This window comes from Corvus moneduloides, chromosome 22 (assembly GCF_009650955.1).
Source record: "Corvus moneduloides isolate bCorMon1 chromosome 22, bCorMon1.pri, whole genome shotgun sequence".
Lineage (NCBI taxonomy): Eukaryota > Metazoa > Chordata > Aves > Passeriformes > Corvidae > Corvus > Corvus moneduloides.
The window spans coordinates 6,324,685-6,344,609 of NC_045497.1; the positions used below are offsets into that span (position 1 = coordinate 6,324,685).

General features: G+C 49.0%; 1 protein-coding gene and 1 non-coding gene across 5 annotated transcripts; one reads left to right on the forward strand and one right to left on the reverse strand.

Moving 5' to 3' along the window:
* Positions 1–1,201: 1,201 nt before the first annotated feature.
* Positions 1,202–18,522, reverse strand: LACTBL1 (lactamase beta like 1). 4 transcript variants are annotated; one of them, XM_032131862.1, is made up of 8 exons: positions 18,427–18,522; positions 17,719–17,806; positions 14,328–14,469; positions 11,928–12,037; positions 9,418–9,575; positions 7,788–8,035; positions 4,586–4,691; positions 1,202–2,750 (listed from the first exon to the last, which is right to left on the reverse strand). In XM_032131862.1, the coding sequence occupies exons 2-8, from the start codon at positions 17,737–17,739 to the stop codon at positions 1,772–1,774; spliced, it is 1,764 nt and encodes a 587-aa protein (XP_031987753.1). In that variant the 5' UTR covers positions 17,740–17,806; positions 18,427–18,522; the 3' UTR covers positions 1,202–1,771. The 4 variants fall into 4 exon arrangements, with proteins under 4 accessions (XP_031987753.1, XP_031987752.1, XP_031987755.1 ...); XM_032131861.1 differs by having other exon boundaries at positions 14,328–14,472; XM_032131864.1 differs by lacking the exons at positions 17,719–17,806; positions 18,427–18,522 and adding an exon at positions 16,982–17,360.
* On the forward strand, positions 8,502–8,575 carry TRNAN-GUU. Its single transcript has one exon. It is a non-coding gene; the product is annotated as a tRNA-Asn (tRNA).
* Positions 18,523–19,925: the final 1,403 nt, after the last annotated feature.

Below are 19,925 nucleotides of genomic sequence, written 5' to 3' on the forward strand. Positions count from 1 at the left end.
GCCAGGACTGTGCAGTTGTGATGGTCCTGTCTGCCCTTGTCTCTGACACTGTCCCCATCACAGTGAGGTGGTGTTGGCCATTGGCAGCACAGAGTCATTGATTCACTGAGGATGGAACAGACCTTCAAGGTCATCAAGTCAAACTGCTCTCCCAGCACTGCCAGGGCCACCACTAGACATGTCCCGAAGTGCCACATTCGCACATCTTTTGAACACCTCCAGAGATGATGACTCCACCACTGCCCCATTCCAATGCCTGAACACCCTTTCTGAGAAAAAAATTTCCCAATATCCGACTTAAACTTCCCTTGGTGCAACTTGAGGCCATTACCTCTTGTCCTGTCCCTGTTCCCTGGGAGCAGAGCCTGACCCTCGCCTGGCTGCCCCCTCCTCTCAGGGAGTTGTGCAGAGCCACAGGGTCCCCCCTGAGCCTCCTTTTCTCCAGGCTGAGCCCCTTTCCCAGCTCCCTCAGCCGCTCCTGGTGCTCCAGGCCCTTCCCCAGCTCTGTTCCCTTCTCTGGACATGCTCCAGCCCCTCCATGTCTTTCTTGTTGTGAGGAGCCCAGAACTGCCCCAGGATTCAAGGTGGGGACTCACCAGTGCCCAGCACAGGGAGGCAGTCACTGCCCTGGTCCTGTGGTCACACCATGGCTGGGAGAGGCCAGATGCTATTGGCCTTCTTGGCCACCTGGGCACATCTGGGCTCACTGCCACCAACACCTCCAGGGTCTTTTCCTCCCGGGCAGGTTTCCAGTCACTCTGCCCCACACCTGGAGCACTGCCTGGGGTTGGTGTGACCCATATGCCCTGTCCTGCCTGCCTTGGCAGGGAGTGGGCACAGGAAGGGATAACAACATGTGTCAGTGGCTCTGTAGGTGCAGGGGCACTGTCCCCAGAGTGGTGCTCCCCAGGCTGAGGCACTTTCCCTCAGCATCTGCACTCCCAGCTGCAGAAACACAGTGGGTGTGTTTGCATCCAAAACACACACAAAGGTTCCCATCCATTCCTGAACTTCCACACCACACTCACACTTTCCTGGATACTGAGACAGTCACAGAGCTGAGTCCTGCTGGAACATCTCAGCTTATGTTCCTGTGCCCCTGTTCACAGAAGTGAGCTTCGGCTTCTACACTGCTCCAACATCCCTTTGAAGGAACACCACTTCTGCAGAAATCTAAGGAGCCAAGACAGAACCACATTGCTCTGCACTTTTAAAGTTTATGACCCAGGAAAGAAACAGACCCTCACATCCCAGGAGTCCCAAGCAGAGCCTGGTGTCAGACTGTTGCCGTTTTTCAGCACATAATGCTTTTGGCAAACCCAGGTAAAGGATCTTGTTTGTGATAGACAGGCTCCTGAAAAGCCCTGGAAAAATCCTTGTACTGATGAAGAGAAATTTTCTGAGAGCCCCAGGGAATTGTCAACCCTTTGATGATAGCAGTTTGTCACCACAGTGGTCATCAGACAATGTAAGAGTGGACTCTTCAGTGCTTGCTTTTTTTTATGCCCTCCAAACACATCTATCCAGCACATTCCCACCTCTTTTTCCTGCAGGCATCTCCAGGTGCCAGCTGGCCTGTTGTGCACTGCTGGGGGCCAATGACAAGTCATTAAAGTTGTCCTAGAAGAGGGAAGGATTTGTTTGGCAAAAGAGTCATTTGCCACCATCCTTCCCTTTTGAATGGCATCCACAAAGCCTCACGGGCAGGAGAGTCTGGTAAGACACAGATTTGGAGCCAGCTCCCAGGAGCGGTGGGAAGAGCAGGGAATGTTTAGCTGTAGAACACGGGCTTGCGCAGGACACGCACCACGTTGTAGGTGTTCAGGCCCGGGGCATCAAAGCCAGGGGACAAACCCTTGCGGTCGAAGGGATAGAAGTTAAAGAGCTGCCCATTCTGGGTCTCCAGCGAGATGGAGGCAGAGCCCAGGTGCAGAACACATGGGAACTCCTTGTCAAAAACGACTTGGAAAACACGATCTTCCAGGTGGTGGAGCTTGATTGTCCTATACTTTTCAGGGATCAGCTCTTCCACATGAGGCCCAAACTGCTGCATGACCAGCACCCCACCAATTCCAACTTTGATCTCATAGAAAGTCAGGTTGGAATAGGTGTAGTAGCCAACATAAGGGATTGGGTTTGGAGGAGGAACCAAGCTTTTGTCGGCCTCTCTGAACGCCGTCTCCATGGCAGGGATGAGATACTCGTATGTCTGAGTCACAATGTCCCCACCCTGAGGTCTGGGCCCTGCCATCAGCACGATGAAGCTCAGGCGGAGCTTGGGGATGAGAGAGAAGGTTGCTGAATAACCATCGAGGTCCCCGTCTTTCCTGATGACATCGTATCCCAACTGCTCGTTAATCTCCCAGGGTGTGCCCGTCTTGTTAGCAAAGTATTCAACGGAGCACTTGAACAGGGGCGTCAGCATTGTCTTCACCGTGTCGGGCTCGAGCAGCCGGCGGTGGTAGGTGCCCAAGAAGACCATGGCCAGCTTGGCCAGGTCAGCAGCTGTGGAGTACATCTGGCCAGAGGGCCGGTACCAGCCCAGGTCGTAAAGCGGGGCCGGCTGCTGGCTGCCGTAGAAGCCCACGGCCATCTGGGAGCGGATGGGCGCCGTGATGTCGAAGCCGGTGTCCTCCATGCCCAGGCGGTCCAGGATGTTCTCCGAGATCCAGCGCTGGTACTGCCCGTTGGCTGCATGGTCAGCCAGCACATGGGCCATCAGGGAGAAGGCCAGGTTGCTGTAGTGGCATCTGGGAAGGAAGAGGAATATATTGGGATCAGCTGTTCATCAGTGATAAGCAAAACCAGTGGCTGGGTCTCTCTTCTTTAGGGAAAAATTCACATTTTATAGAATGACAGATGAAGGAGAGACAGAGAAAAGCTGCACATAGTTGCCAGGATTTGTTGTTAAATCAAGAAAGAGAAATGTTTTATGGGAACATCAGCAGAGCTGTTTAACCCTGATGTACAGAGAGAGCTGGAGATGGAAAAGAAAAAACCCCTCTGTATTTGCATAACCTGACTTGCTGTTTATAATTGTTCACCATCCATTCTTTCTAAGAGCAGTGTGGAGAGTTCCAGGTGCTCGCCCTAAAGGTCTCAAAATCCCAGGTAAACCTCTTTAACCTCTTTGGGGATTTGCCTTGGGATAATCACTTAGATACCTAAGCTACCTTAAGATGGTAAAAGCACTTAAAGAGCACATAAAAGCCCACAAAGCAGCATCTAGCAACGTGGAGTCATTAAAGAAACCTGAGTGCTCCAGTCTTTAATATCCATCAAGTGATTGAAGTCTTTACACTTGAATGAAGTTTAATGGCATGAAGACATGAAGGGGCATTTTTTTAAAACACATTTTCAAAATTCATTTTATTTTCAACCCTGTTGGTTTTTTTTTAATTGTGTGAAGCCACACATCTCATTAAGGCCTATTTAGATCACAAATTTGCACCACTTCAACCTTTTCCAACACATTTGGTTGAATAAAAGCATGATGAGCATATATATTCTTACCCTAAGAATAAATACATTCTGTATGTAAAACCTTGTGTCTGAAATGGAGCTGAATTTCAACACAGAAAAATACGTTAAAACATCTATATCAGTGGATGGGAACTTCCTTTGGGAAGAATGATCTGTTAGCTGGGAAGTATAACAAAGAACAAGGACAGAGACTGAAAACTATCAACATATCAATTAATAAGACACTGGGAGACTATGAGGGTATGTCCCTATTTATCTTCGTGGGGATCATAAAGATACCAACAGAGATAAGTTTCAATAAAGATATAAAAATACCAGAGAAGATGATGATATTGAAATCTTAAAATCCTTTAAGGAATATCTGTTGTAGCCTCCTACATGATGTGGGACAGAACAACCACAAGTGACCGTGGTAGATCCTTGGCCATCCTGGGTAAATTATTTCAGACCGTAATTAATTCCCAGACAATTCTTAGAAAGTTTTTTCCCAGTTAGTCTGAATCATTTCCCTCATCTGCTGTCCACTGGATCCTGTGGGGAAGTGTCCAAGTCCAGGTTGGACAGGGCTTGGAGCAACCTTGGATAGTGGAAGGTGTCCCTATCCTTGGCAGAGGGGTGGAAAAAGATGATCTTTGATGTCTCTTCCAACCCAAATCAGTCTGGGATTCTATGATTCCATGGTATTTTTGAGTGTTTGCAACCCAGGTAAGAGACTTTTAACAGGCTACAGGAATTGTAACAAGCACTCATAGACCTTTTAGATAATTTAGAGACACACAACTCACCACAGACATGATTTTAACTGAAATCTGTGATGATTTAAACTGTTTAAAGTGCCTTCCCACTTTTGAAAACCTGCATCATTTAAGGCTCATGAAATGAACTATAGCAGTTTGACTTGGCTCATCTGGGCTTAAAAAATTAAACCCAACCCTGACACCTCCAACAGTCACTTTTTTCTGCCTCTGACAGGCATGTGGGGAGATGGCTGAAGCTCCCTTTGGGAATGGCTGCCTTTTAGCCACTGGCCATGGAGGCTGGGAATGAGGCTGAGAGTGGAGAACACATCCAGACCAAAAGCTCCTAAATGAAGGTATCTGACCTGGTTCCTGGGTCGGCCACCAAGACGTCGTCTTTGAGCAGCGTGAGGGCGTCCTGTGTGTTGCCCTTCCAGAGCAGGCTGGTGGATCGCAGCCTCCTGGGCAGACCTGTGCCGTGGGAAAGGGAGAGAAATAATGGAAATGATGGCTCTGGTGAAGAGAGAACAAAGGCAAGATTCAATGGCAGAGTGGAAGCACCAGTGGTGGACACGAGAACTCTGGAGACACAGCAAGGGCCTGCTCCTGCCGAGCTGCAGGACACAGCATCAAGTAATGGGCTCCTGACTCTGGGTTACACAGGCCCTACCCCAGCATTACCTCTGGGCTGCTGCATCTCCGTGAAAATGCCTCGATGAATGATGGAAAATATCCTGGATCTCCAAGTGTGGTTTGGAAGAGAGGGGCAGAAGGGGTGTTGGGGAATCCCTGTCTGTATTTCCACGTGACTGCATTCCCTTGACTACAAATGTGTTTAACAGTCCCTTTTAACAGGATTTTATTCTTTACACTTCACCACAGAGGGCCTAAACTTCTCTGGACAACTCCAGGCTTGGCCTAAATTATTTTTATCTTCCCCCTCATCTATATCAACATTTATTTAGGGTTTCAAGATATAGAAAAAACCAAGGTTCTTTCCACTTTTAATTATTCAGGGTTTCTAAATGTAGAAAATAATCAAGTTCTTTTCACTTTTAATTCCTCACTGAACATGGATTCCCTAAAATCTTTTGGTCAGTACTTTTAAAATCACCCCAGCTCCTCTGCACAGGATCGATGGCTTGTCTAGGCCAGAACTTGGACTACTTTTGGAATGGAATCCTTGCTGCTTGCTTTGATGTGGAGGTTTGGGAGGAAATTGGGAAACGTGTGTTTTTGACAGAAAAACGACTCACAGTTGTGTGCTCAGTGACCATGTCTTTATCATGGGTTCACTAAGGTTGGGAAGCCCTCCAAGATCATGGAGTCCAACCATTAACCCAGCACTGTCATGTCCACCACTAGTCCATGTCCCCAAGTGTCCACATCCCGTGTTTTTTGAACAACTCCAGGGATAGTGACTCCACCACTGCCCTGGGCAGCCTGTGCCAATACTTCACAACCCTCCCTGTGAAATCTTTTTCGTAATATCTGATCTAAACCTCTCTTGGTGCAACTTGAGGCCTTTTCCTCTTGTCCTGCGTCCTGGCAAAGCTGAATGAGGCCCCATTCTTTTGTGGCAGCAACACTTGGTTTTCTCAGCTGGCCTGAGCTTGGTGTTTGAGCTGGAGTGAGAGCACTGCTTCTGCCCCTGCTCTGGGGCTATTTGTGCAGCTGTGTGACCAGATAAGAGAAGCACTGACGTCTTCCAGTGGACAGTGGGCTCCTTCATTACGAACTTGCCCCAATGGCAGTGAAGAAAATGTTGGAGCAGTGGGAGAATTCACCAGCTCCATGACAGCAGTGCAGTGTCTCCTTGAGGTTCATTGGAAATGATAAACCAGAGCATAATATAATCCAGAGTCATTGATTTCTACCTCATGGGCTGCTAATTGTTGTGACAAGCACGTTGTTAAGAATTTACAATCGCATCCCATCCTGTCATTCGTGTGGATTTGAAAATCGCAGTCTTGACAAGCTGGAGCTTCCCTCCAGCAATGGGCCTGTCGAGTGCTGAGGAGAAAAACCTTTGGAGTTACTTTTGTAATATGAAATGGAGAGACCAGATAATGAGGATCTATTACAGATCAGTTTCCACTGGAAGAATTCAGATGAAACCCACTTTACAATGTGTCATGCGGTGGCTTTGATCCTGGTGCTAAGCAGAACTTATTCCTTTTTGGGGTTTGACACACAGCAAAGGGAAAGTGGAACCGGAACGTTCCTTTGATTTGTGGTTGGGATTTTGAAACCGTGCATTTCCTTCTCCTGAGTTGTTAGGGTCCGAGGGTTGGTGTGGTCCTGCTGGGGTGGTCTGGGAAATTTGGGCCACATTCTAAAATCCAAAAATACATTGGAGCATAAAAGGAGCTGAGCAGGGGCACAAATCCAGCACAGTGATGGAAGCAATGGAAGGGCTGCACAGTACCAGGAATTATGCCATGACCAGGTACCCTTTTGACTTATGCTCCTTACAACATTTCTGAGGTGCACTTCACACCTCCCTGGGTGACAGGAGCAGTTAGAGCAGCTTCAGGTGCTCATGTGTCAGAGGGGACCAGGCACAGCTGGTTCCCCTGAAGACGATGTCAGGCTGGATAGAGCCACACCTTGTCTGCAGGGAGAGCATCTGGGCAGGGATGTGGCCGCTGGCCACTTTGGGTTGTTTATCTGCTTCTTTCCAGGTTTCAGTATCATTCAGTTTTGGGGAGCCCTCATTTTCATATTCACTTGCTTCAGCTGATGCTGTACCCCATCCTGAGGTCCTGCAAGTTGCAGACATGCTATTTTGATTTTAGGTCCTAATTTTAGGGCATTTATTCCCATCTGGAATAATGCAAGGGTTACAGAGATTAACCAAAATACCACGTGTGATATCAGCACACTCTTTTTGCCCATTACATTTTATAATTCCTCAGTCAAGTATTAGCAGCTTTGTTTCTGAGAAAGGTTAAAGTTCTTAGTCCTGCGAGTTCCTTCTCCCTTAACATACGAATTCCTCAATTCTGAAGGTAGCAGCAGATTAACACTCCTCTGACAGCAAGTGCCAAGCTATTAATAGCCCAGGAATCCCGGATCAGGAACCACACTGACAGCTAAATTTAGCTCAGCAATCAAGGTCTTTCTATTCAAAGCAAAGAGATTTGACCCTCAACTCTACATCTCAGAAAAATGAGAGCACTTGGGACTGGAGTACAAAACAGTGTTGTGCAACTGGAGCCTGATTTCATGGTACCGAGGAGAAAGGAGTCTGTGTTCACCTGAAAGGAATCTGTGGTCACCTGAAAGGAATCTGTGGTCACCTTGCAGGGGAATAAAACCTCCTCATCTCAGCCCCTGTCCTGGCAGGTGTCCTGGACAAGAGTTCCCTTTGAGCACTCCATGAAGTTGCTGACACCCTGCTTCCAAGGGCCCTGCCTGATCCCTGTGAAGGGATGCACGGTGCAGGGTCCAGACTGGGAAGCAGCGTCCCAGCAGCCTTGTTTTATTCCTGGAATATGGTCTGCTCTCTCTGTGGGGTCTTTCCAGGGGCACAGAGGCCCAGGGACACGCAGGGAGCTGCCTCACCTGAGAGCTGACTGGCCATTCTGCGCAGGGTGACCGGGGATGGCTTCAGTGGCATCGAGCGTTTTTCCAAAAAAACCAGCCCGTCTGCTGTGTATCTCTGCTCTGAGTCCTTGAGCCTCCCCAGAGGGTTCTTAATAACAAAGTTCTGGGCATAACGCTCCAATGGGTCATCAAGGGACGTGACTTTTCCTTCCTCCCACATCCTGTACAACATAATGGTGGGGAAGATCTTGGAGACGCTGGCAATTCTGTTGGGGAAGAAACATTTGGAGAAATTTAGCATTAAGAAGCCCATGAATCAAGGGGAAAGAAGGTCAGCACATGAGATCACCGTGGTTTTATGTGCGACACCTTTGTTTGTTCCAGAGGGAATGCCTAAAATACAGGTAGGAAGTTTGAATTAATATCCTTAAATCTGAATCTTTATAGACTGCAGCATAACCTCTGTCTGTCCCCAGCAGTGCAGTGGGCTGCAGATCTCTTTCTATTCACTTGGCATTCATAAAATGGCGTAAATTGTAAATTACTGCTTAGTAAATACCATAAAAACTCTCAAGTAGTTTATTGGAATTTTAAAGGTTAAAATCACAGAATCATTTAGGTTGGAAAAGACCTTTAAGATCATCGAGTTGGACCATTTACCCAGCACTGCCAGGCCCACACCAGACTGTCCCTAAATGCCAGATAGCCACAGTTTTTGGGTCTATCCAGGCCGTCCCTGTGGCGCAATCGGTCAGCGCGTTCGGCTGTTAACCGAAAGGTTGGTGGTTCGAGCCCACCCAGGGACGCGGACCTGACTCCTGGCCCATGGCAGGGGGTTGGAACCAGACCTTGAATGTCCCTTCCAACCCAAGTCATTCAATGATTCTGGAAGGAAAATAGCAGGAGGTCATTTTACCATTATACGGATGGGGAAGAACAGATAATCACAGCTGCCGAAACTTTCCAAAATTGTTCATTATGAGGACACAATTTTATAGTCAGAGTGCAGCCCATGTTTCTTAGATAACACAGTTACAGTTCACTGAAAATTGGTCTTTAGAGGAAGGAAGCATTCCCTTCATCTCTTTTTTTTTTTGTTTTTACCTCACATTAAGAGCTTGATTCTGTCTTAACCTAAAATATAACAGCCAATATGACTTTGACTTCACTGGGACGATGAATAAGCTTGTGGGTCTACTTTATGTGTTCAGTAGATATCCACCCCAAACATCAGTTTTTCCTAAACTGACATTTATTATTATTTTTGTAAATCTGGTAGCACTGTCTCCTCTCTGTTCTCCAAATCTGTGCCATCTCTTGGTCTTCAGGTTTGTGCCCTGGACGTGAAGCCATTCCCATGTAAGGAGCAGTATGTTTCAGGTTCTTTAGGGTCATTGCCATTCCAATTAAAAATATTGTCAGAATTAAATGAAAAAATACATAAATAAATCCAAAGTCTCTCAGTAAGCCACCAGCATGTAATAATCTGGGAACTTGCTGTAGCATTGTCTCACAAAGTTCCAGCAAAAGCCAGCAGAGGTTCCTGCATGGACCAGCAGTTTGTGACGACATCTCTGTTCCCAGATACCAGCTCTCCATAGGGGTATCCGCCCTTTCCTGGCTCTCACACCCGTGCCAGGTGTCTCACCTGTAGATGGTGTATTCGTTGGGCAGCCCTGAGGTGGGGTCGGAGCCGTTCTTCTTCCCGAAGTTGCCCGTCCAGAGCACGGTGTCGTTGTAGACGACAATGGCCGACATGGCTGGCAGGCCGGAGTTGTGCATCTTCTGCCGCAGCATCAGATCCACCTGGGGAAGGAAGGGAGATCATGAGCATCCAAAAGAAGAGTCTTATAATGCTTCCAGTCTGTACCAGGCAGTGGAAGGCCCAGACCATCAGCCCTTGTTACACCCAAGCACTCGAGAGGGATCCTGTGAGTGGTGTTTTGGCAAAAAGAAGTATTTTAAATGTTTATCTGTTTCTTAGAATTGCTTCTGTTGAGTTATCCTGTGTCCTTTTTCAGTCTACATGTCCACTGTGTGCTCATGCTTGTAATATTTATGATTAAAACCAAACACCAACATGTAATAATTGTAATTTCTTCTTTTTTAATTTGTATTCTGCACATCTGTTCTTTGCACTGGTATTTTAGGGCCAAAGATGTATGAGAGAAAGACTTTTCAGATATCCCACGACACTCCTCATGCCATGAAACACCCTGGAGCTTGGGCTCCTGTTTAAACCACAACCTGAGGAACAGCTCTGAGCAACTGAAGGGCTGTGATTGCTCCTGGCTCCCTGCTGTGCCAGGGCTGTGCAGAACCCCTCATCCAGCTGTGCCCCACCCACCTCTGCAAGCAGAATGAATCGATTTTGCCCTTTTGGGACTTTTTCAAAGCTCTGTCCTCATCTTGCACATATCATTTGCATTTTCAGGCACCCATTTTGTTTTGCACACCGTGGTTAAGACATAGGAAATGCCCTTCCAGACCCAGCACTCGAGACAAGAAAAGCCAAACTGAGCCATGTCCTTGGAATCTCTTCACTGGATGGCCAGGGGAAGGGCACTGAGAGCCACAAGTGGAAACATCCAGCTTGTCCAGCCCTTCTGTTGGGGTCCTTTGCCCTCCCTCGCCATGGACCAGTGGCCCATCTGGTACATCTGTAGATGTGTACATCTGGTGCACCAGCACCTCCTGAGAAGGGTCTGGGCTCACAGAGACCATGGAAAAGGACTTTGGACAAGAGCCTGGAGTGGCAGGACAAGAGGGAATGGCTTCCCGCTGCCAGAGAGCAGGATTAGATGGGATATTGGAAAGAAATTCTCCCCTGTGAGGGTGGGGAGGCCCTGGGACAGGGTGTCCAGAGCAGCTGTGGCTGCCCCTGGATCCCTGGCAGTGTTCAAGGCCAGGTTGAACAGGGCTTGGAGCAATCTGGGCTAGTGGAAGGTGTCCCTGCCCATGGCAAGGGATGGGACTGGATGAGCTTTAACATTCTTTTCCAACCCATGTGGCTCTAAGATTCATTCCAACAATCATGATCCTCCTTTTCTCAGAGAGAGTCTGACCTTTAGACCTGCCTGCACCTGCAGGAAGTTGACAGAAGTAAGAGATGCTCTTCAAGATTCCAAGGACAGGCAGAAACTTTGTAAAAGTGGATGTGAAGTGATGGGAATTGAAATTCAGTGTGGATAAAGCCATGTGTGTGCAGGGAAACTGCCCAAAGCTGGGCCTGAGCTCTCAGGAAGAAGACCCCAGGGCTGAGGTGGATGTTCCTATGGAAACATTTGCTCAGTGCCTTAAGGCAGAAAAAAAGGCAAATAAAATAGGAGGGATTATTAGAGAAGTAACATAAAATATATTTTTTTTTTCACTGTATGAATCCCTGATGCACTTGCATGTTGAATATTGTTCACAGTGCTGATTGCCTTCTACTTGTGAGAAGGAGACAAGTGAGAGAGAGAGCAGGTGATAGGGGCCTAAAAATCTCTGACCTGGCAGAGGTCAGAGAATGACTGTCCTTATGGTCCAGACAGTCAGGGCAACACTGCAGTATTTCCTTAGAGCACATGGAGCCTGCCAGAAGTTCAGGCAGTGCTAAGATGTCAGATCCACCTCATACTGAGGATATACTGACAGTGAATTGCACCCTCTTTCATCCAACTGCCGGTCTTCTTCCCCTTCCCCTTCCCCTTCCCCTCCACTCCCTTCTCAGGAGTTACATACAAGCATCTTTTTAATTTTTAAACTGAGGCTTGGGGAAAGCCAGCAAAGCAAGAAAATAAGGAATTGGCACTGGCTGATGAATTGGAACCAGGGAGAACCTGAGCCAGGTACTCTTCAGGACATGAAGGCTGCCACATAATGCACCAGGTGCCAAGAGCCACCATTTCATGCTGGTGGAAACTCTCCAGGCCTTCTGATGGACAAGTGATGATGTTTGTCCATCCCAGCTCACCCTCTGGGCAAGAGAGCTGCTCACTGACCTGTTCACTGAAGGAGTTTTACACATCCATTTCTAGGTTCACACGTTCTCCCCCTCCTCAGTTCCCCACCTCCTTCCCCAGGGATGTTCAGCGGCAAAATCCACCATGTCCCCTGTACCCCTGGAGAAAAGCAGCCAAGAGCTGTGTGTCCCTCTGGTCCCTCCTCCCCACAGACCTTCTCCAACGCTTCCTTCAGGATGGGGAGGGGGTGGTCCAGTGGGACTGGCTCAGGATAGCGGGGACACATCTGCACAGCTTCTGACCTCACCTCCATCACAGAAGGACCTGGAAAACAGTTTAGGGTGACAGGACTGACAACAGACACGTGGACAAGCTTTAACCTCGCCCAGCAGCCACCACAAACTTTCTTGCTTGCGTTGGCCTAAGGGATGCTTCTGCACAGGGAAGGGACAACCCTGAATTATTTCTGTCTCGTGTGAAACAGCGGCACTGTGCCCTGTTATTGCTTATTCCAACGTGGGATGGACACAGGATGGACACGGGATGGACACGGGATGTACTTCAACTGACTCTGCTGATGCCTTTTCCTGGTCTCAAAATCAAGAGTCAGACATGGTTAGAAGGGAAAAAGGGATTTTATCTTGGTATTTATTTTAAGGATCCTTAGGTGCACACATCCAGGTCGAATGCACTGAGATGCACCCCACAATGCCCACCCCCAAAAGATCTGGTATAACATTATAGGTGCTACTAATTAGCACATCTATCAAAGATTCCCCAATGAGAGGCTCGAGTGAGCCCCCCTCCCCAAGGAACCTTCCCCTGGATGGTTCTTAGTTTACAGAATGTGTTCTGGAGAGGACCTTGGGGTCTGGGGCACACTGATCCCTAACTACAAAGCTTCTAAAATGTTGAGTCTCCCAGCTGAACAAACAAGTCCAAGAATGTAGGCAAAAAGCACTGAGAATACAGAAGTTGTAAAAGGTATAACAGGGGTATAAAAGAAAAGGCAAAAAATCATCATGGCATCACTGCAACCTGGGAGAGTAAAGGACTGGGGCTGCAGAAGACTCTGGGGTGCCTGGCAGTGGGTTTAGCCCCCCTGGAAGGGCCTGCCCATGTCTAGAGGAAAGTCTGAGCTGGAGTTCAGGAGAACAGTGAGCAAGAGTCATCCCTTGTGTATCATCACCTCAGAAATGGGGGCAGGAGTGACCTATGAGTGCCACCTGAAATCCAGCACCAACAACACTTGGTAGGCCCCACACCTACTCTATTAGTTGCCTCCTGAATCAGCTGCATCCTGCATATCCCACAGACAGCTTCAATTTTTGTGGCCAGAAAAGGTCTTTAAACTCAGGGAGAGACAGGAACTCCCTTACTTGGAGGCACTATTTTCCCAGCTGATCCCAAGGTGTTCATACATACAGCTACCCTGTACAGCTGGGAACAAAATGGCATCTTCTTGCTTACCAGGGGAACATGAAGCATCAGGCATGAGGAGGGAAATGGCACTAGGAAGTCATGGAGGTGGACAGAGCCTACAGGCAGCCTGGTACTCTGTGATAAAAACGTGTGGTTTGAAACCTTTTCAGATCTTGGTCTCTGAAATACCTCTGGAACCTTCATCGTAGATTTTATGCCGCCTTTCAGCTACTTAAAGCTCTGATGCATTGACACCGTGGATATTTAATCCTTGCGCATTCAGTGCCTTGAGTGGATTGGTTGAGTTTCCTATAATCAACAGAGGAGGCCACGGAGCTGCTCCAAGGGCTGGAGCCCCTCTTGGAGCCAGGCTGGGAGAGCTGGGGGTGCTCACCTGCACAAGAGAAGCTCCAGGGAGAGCTCAGAGCCCCTTGCAGGGCCTAAAGGGGCTCCAGGAGAGCTGGAGAGGGGCTGGGGACAAGGCATGGAGGGACAGGACACAGGGAATGGCTTCCCACTGCCAGAGGGCAGGGCTGGATGGGAGATTGGGAAGGAATTCCTCCCTGTGAGGGTGGGGAGGCCCTGGCACAGGGTGCCCAGAGCAGCTGTGGCTGCCCCTGGATCCCTGGCAGTGCCCAAGGCCAGGCTGGACACTGGGGCTTGGAGCAGCCTGGGATAGTGGAAGGTGTCCCTGCCCATGGCAGGGGTGGGATGAGATGGGCTTTAAGGCCCCTCCAGCACAAACCATTCTGTGATTCTGTGGTTCCATGAATTCTAATGTGAATTGGCTTAAGCCAATGCAAAGATTTGGGGAATAGGAAAGGGAGCAAACCCTGAAGCTGAAACACATGGTAAGGTATGAAACAAAGCCAGTTCTGAACTGGAGTAACTTTTACAACAGAAAAAACCAAGATAAAGAATCTAAAATAAAATGCCGCCTTAGCAGTTAACCACGGCTCGGCCAGGATTGATGGAGCTTCTCTGGACACCAGCAGAGTGACATGGTACCTCCATCAACCCAGCCTTCACCTCCTCTGTGGCCTTGAACCAGAAAGGAGGACAAAACTTTATTGCTCTCTGGGCGAATCTGTGTTTGGGGAAGTGCTCTTTGGGGAGAAATGGGAAGAAAGCTTTTCCTAGTCTTCCAAATCCCTGTGCCACACCATGACCAAGGTTAAAACCTACTACTCACTGGGCTCCACCTTGGGGAGGCTGTACTGCCACAGGAAGCAGCCGGTCATGGCCACAGACAGCAGGAAGAGGAAGACGACCAAGACGTGGATCCACTTCACCTCCATGGCAGCGAGTTTGAGGAAGCTCTGGCTGCTGGGTGCCTGCTGGGAATGGAAAAGAAATGGGCTCTGAGAGAGAAAACACCTGTGTGTGTCAGCTGTGAGAGAGGCCCCTGTGCTGGAGAATAAAGCTGCTGCAGGGACAGGACTCACCTGCTCTGGTGGAAGTGTCCCTGCCCATGGCAGGGGTGGAATGGGATGGGCTTTAAGGTCTCTTCGACCCAAACTATTCTGGGATTCTGGGATAATTTCAGTACCATTGCTGCACCAGGGCAGGGCAGACCAGCCCATGTTGGGGTAACTGGAACCAGAAATGCCTTCCTGGCTTTCAATGAGCTCTGTGAGCCATAACTCTCCTCTCCTTGGTGTTTCTTGTGGAACATCAACCACTCCTTTTGCCTTCTCCCCTCCCTGCAGGTGAAGCTCATCATCCCAGCCTGGCAGGAGTCTCAGTTACAGCTCTCACTTCCTCCCTTCTCAACCACCATGACTTATTCCTGGATATCTTTGCAGCCCCTTTTTCCAGAGTCCAGCATCTGCTCATGGCAGCCACCAGCCAGACCATCTGAGCAGATCCAGCTTTTCTAGATGAATGATGGAATTATTCACTCTGTGCTGCCCTTACCCTTCTCTGTTGTGCCTGCAAATCCCATTCTATCACGTACCATCTGTAAGCTTGGCATTTACAGATGCCATGTTTTGGGAAACTGGCTGATATTTGAGTGTGTGCAGCTCTCACAACACTGGAGACCATCCAGGTTGGTGAGAGAACCAGATCAATGTTGAAGAAAAACAAGGAACAGATGACAAATGAGGAGGTGCCTGAGCCTGAGCTGTGCTCCTTCACTGCCTGCAGGAGGTCAGGAGGGTGCTTTTGAAAGTTTGGCAATTAATGTTATAAAACATATGGCCTGCCATTTGCATCCAATATGCTCCACATTCCTAAGCTGTTTCAGGTTGTCTGGACTCACTTGTAGGATAGACAGATTGAAATATTCCCTTTAGATTTCCACACAGCCCTTTCCCCCCCTGCTTTTGAGATATGGGATAGTTCATGCAAAAGCTTCTGCAAATCAACTGAGCCTTGTCACTCACAGCCAGGGAATCTGCAGAGCCTCTCCCAGACTTGCACATGACTCTGTGGATCCAGCTGGGTTTCCCAGCCTTCACTGGAACTCTGGGTTGCAGTTCCACTTTCTGCGTAATAGCAGAAATATATCACAATTTTTCCTGAAGCCCTTCAGCCTGGTCGGGCATTCCTACAGGAATTTCTGAAAGCAGCTTATATCAGGTTCTTCCATAACAATTAAAATTCAAGGATGGCTTTAGACTGGGCAGGTGCCTGCAGATCCACTTGCAGCTGAGCCTGCCCGAGCACTCCAGGTCCATATTCCTGCCTGTGATGTGTTTCTAAATAGGGGAATGCCATCCTGACAGCAATCCCATTTTTGTTTGGCTATACCAACCTCCCGCAGGGCCTTAGCAGGCAGGAGATCCCATCACTCAAAGAGAAGCCTGTGCTGAGATCTCTTTAATCCCCTTATGCTGGCAGGGCTCGGTGTGTGCTCAAGGATGTCACCTGGGGCTGTTTTCCTGCAGCGAGGAGTGGGACAGGGCCCTCTGCCCTGGAGTGGTCATGGCACGACTTTCTTGGATCTAGTCCCATCTTAACAACATTGACTCCTCCACCAATTTTCAGTTCCTCTGACCCTCCTTCTGCCTCTTTCCTTGCTTCACTGAGAAGCCCTGATTTGCGAGTCCTGAAGAACAAGGTGAGAGGACAAGTATTTTCTGGTGTATTCCTCATCTCATGGACTCCACACTCCCTGGGCCACTAACTGAGCACACAAAGATAGGAACTTTGAGCTCATCTTTTAGTCCAAACTCATCCTTCAGTCCAAACTCCCCTTTATTTCTTGTGAATCATGAGTGCTCTGAATGGCTCTTTTTCGTTCTCTGCCCTGTGATGCAGTGGGAATGCAAAGAAACCCTGGCAATACTATGGACTAGAGACATGGATCTCTCCTTTATTGATGGGACACCAGACACCCGAAAGTATGAGAAATATTCATCCACCTGAGGAGATGCTCTACCCTCCAAACTACCTTCCAGGGAAATATCGCTTTCCCCCTGTACTGGGGAGGCTGTCAGGCAAGCAGATGGATAGATCCCTATAAACACTCACACAATTCCCACTCCAGGACCTGTCTGGTCTCACCTTCCTCTGGTTTCCCCTTCACTCTGTGTCTTTGTGACCGTCACTGCTCACAGCACAGACACAGCAAGGCAGGGGGAGGGGGATGCTGAGCACTTAAACACATGCAAATGAATGCAAACACATGCAGGAATGAGTGCACACAGCTTCCCATGGGGAGAGCTTAGCAGGAGGATACATTTTTTCCCCCTGAGCTTTGCAAAATTAGGATGGGGAGAGAAACTGGGGATTCCCCGTGGACCACCCAGGTCACTGTCCTGCCCCACCAGGGTCGCTTGGTCAAGGCGCAGCTCAGCACGGATTAGGGAGAGCCAGAAAGACCCCCAGCCCCTCACGTACCATCTCCAGGAGCTGCCTCAGTCCCAAAGGCTGTTGTCCCTCCTCCAGGCGTGTGGGCACCTCAACAGCCCCATCCTGGCCGGCCTCAGCCCTGGGCAGGGGGGAGCAGGAGCCCTTGGCATCTTCCAAAGGCAGCTCCGTGTCACGGGCAGGTGCTGCTCTGTCACCGGCTGGAGCAGCCGGGTTTATCTCCCCAAAAGTCCTTCTCCAGCTTTATCTCCCCAGGAGTCCTGCTCTGGGTTTCCCCATCCATTTGGCCCATCCAGGCCCTCCACAGAGTGCTGCTGATCTCCCTCAGGAAAGGAGCTTAGAGTGACAGGGACAGGATGGCATTTGCACAGGAAAGTGCCTGAGAGATTGGATGTTAATTCTTCCTAAAGCTTCTGTGCCATGTGTGTGAATCACAGCTGAAACCAGTAGGGCTTCACCATCTATTTATAGCAGCTTCATCTCCTCCTGACATCTGAACAGGAGGCGATTAAGCAGGAGAGGGCCAGTCCCTGAGTGCCTCCAGCCAGCCCCGGGAGCTACTCGAGGGGAGGGGATGTGGGGAGATAAGCTGGGAGCTCAGGCACTCTCTGGGCTTAATCCTGAACAGCCTCCTGGAGTTCCCTCCCAGTGACAGACAAGGGAGTCATTCCCAGCTCCCAGGCTCACAGGACAGAGGTGGAGCTGGGATTTCTTCCCCCTTATCTGCCGCGCACTCTGAAGTGGGAGGTGAAGGAGGGGATCCTTACCCGCAGCTGTAACCCCTCCATGGCTGCTCAGGTGGCTCTTCTCATCCCCTGAGCTGCTGGTCCCCACAAATAAAGGGCTCATGAACCCCTGTGATGAAGAGGAACAAGCAGTTGGTGCAGGCAAAAAGCAGAGAGCAAGGAGGTAACAAAAGCCCGAGTAACGAAGCCCAGCTCAGGTAAGCAGAGCAGCAGGGAGAGACTGGCTTTGGATAGGGAGATGGGGGTTGGAATGAGGTGATCTTTAAGGTCCTTTCCAACCCAAACTATTCCATGAGATAAAGCACAGTAATCACACAAGGTAAGTCCTCAGCAACACCTTCCCTCTCTCTGCCTCTGGTCTGGCAGCATCTTGGGTTCACCCCCAAGCTCTGGGACTTCCCATTTCCCTTGACCATCCTCACCTCATCTCCAAACACAAGAAATTGGAGCTTTGAGACCTTCAAGGCTGGCACATTTTCACTGTGGCTCCTCCAAAGGGTCCTTCCAGCCCCCTGCAAGCCTCCTTTGCCTTGTTCCCTCTACACAGCCAACAACACACCCTTAGCCTTGGGAATCACAGCCACAGCCAAGGGACTGCGTGATAGGATTGGAAGTGCCAAGATAATGCCACCACCACCATCTTTCCCAGAAAATCTCCCATAAAATCTCCCTCATTCCTCTACCTGGCAGAGGCGATTCAATCCCCAACCCCCCAAAAAGAGCTCTTACCAGCCTTGCTGCTACCTCCGGCTTCCAGCTGAGGAATTTGGGGCTGTCCTGCAGCTGCAGATGTTAAGAGCTTCTGAAGCACTAATCCAGCTGCCAGCCTCTCTGAGCATGGATTAACGGGTCAGGCCTCACTCCTCCACAAGCAGCACAGCATCTGTCCTGGGATGCAGCCAGAGGGAGGATTGCTGGTGATTTCCTGGCTCCAGCAGTACTGCAGAGTGGAAAATGGGGAGCTGGGGTGTGAGTATCCGTAACATGCTGTGAGCTGGACATGCTGATAATGAACGGATGTAATGTAATATAATATAATATAATATAATATAATATAATATAATATAATATAATATATAAAGTACATCCTGAATGCTCTCCCAAAGAGGAGGCCATGGTTATGCACCCAGTCACGTTCCAGATCCAGGGGGGTTATGCAATTCAGGGCACCGGCCATCCTATTCCTTCTTCAGATCTTCACAGGTAGTGAGGCCATGAAGATTTTTTTTGCCTTTTCTTTTATACCTTTCTATAACTTCTGTATTCTCAGTGCTTTTTGCCTACATTCTTGGACTTGTTTGTTCAGCTGGGAGACTCAACATTTTAGAAGCTTTGTAGTTAGGGATCAGTGTGCCCCAGACCCCAAGGTCCTCTCCAGAACACATTCTGTAAACTAAGATAGAGCCTTCCAGGGGAAGGTTCCGTGGGGAGGGGGGGCTCACTCGAGCCTCTCATTGGGGAATCTTTGATAGATGTGCTAATTAGTAGCACCTATAACGTTATACCAGATCTTTTGGGGGTGGGCATTGTGGGGTGCATCTCAGTGCATATGACCTGGACATGTGCACCTAAGGATCCTTAAAATAAATACCAAAGTAAAATCCCTTTTTCCTTCTAACCGTGTCTGACTCTTGATTTTAAGACCAGGAAAAGGCATTAGTAGGGGCATTCTCCCCAGTACCACCCCTTCATTCCAGTACCTCCAGTAGCAGTCCAGAATCTGACAGTGCCCAAAATATCCAGTGGAGCCTGTGCAGCCCCGTGTCTGTGCCCCAGAGCTGTGCCCAACTTTTGGTGAATGTGGCTGCTGATGACGTCCTCGCTAATTACAGTAGATCAGGCTCCTCATGGTTTTGTCACTCCCCATTTCTGGGAACTCTGATTTCCTCCTGTCCCTGCTACCAGCGTTCTTTATGGTGGTCTCATGCCCAGTTATCCCACACATACCAACAATCCCTCTGTCCTGGGAACCAAGTTGATGCCTCAGAAAGGTGAGTTTGTGCTGTCAAAGGTCCCCTGTGGTGGCAACTGCTCTGCTGGGGCTCTATCTCTGGTTATAAAATGTCTGGGTGCTTTTTTGATACACCTGCTGTGCCAAAGATTCTTTCACAGTTTTGTAGTACTGCAGTCAAAGGTGTCCCTTTCCCAGTGCTGGGTCTATTTTCCCATCATTTTCAGGAACTAAGAGGGATTTAAATCTTATTCTATGTGTGCTTTATGCAGCAGGA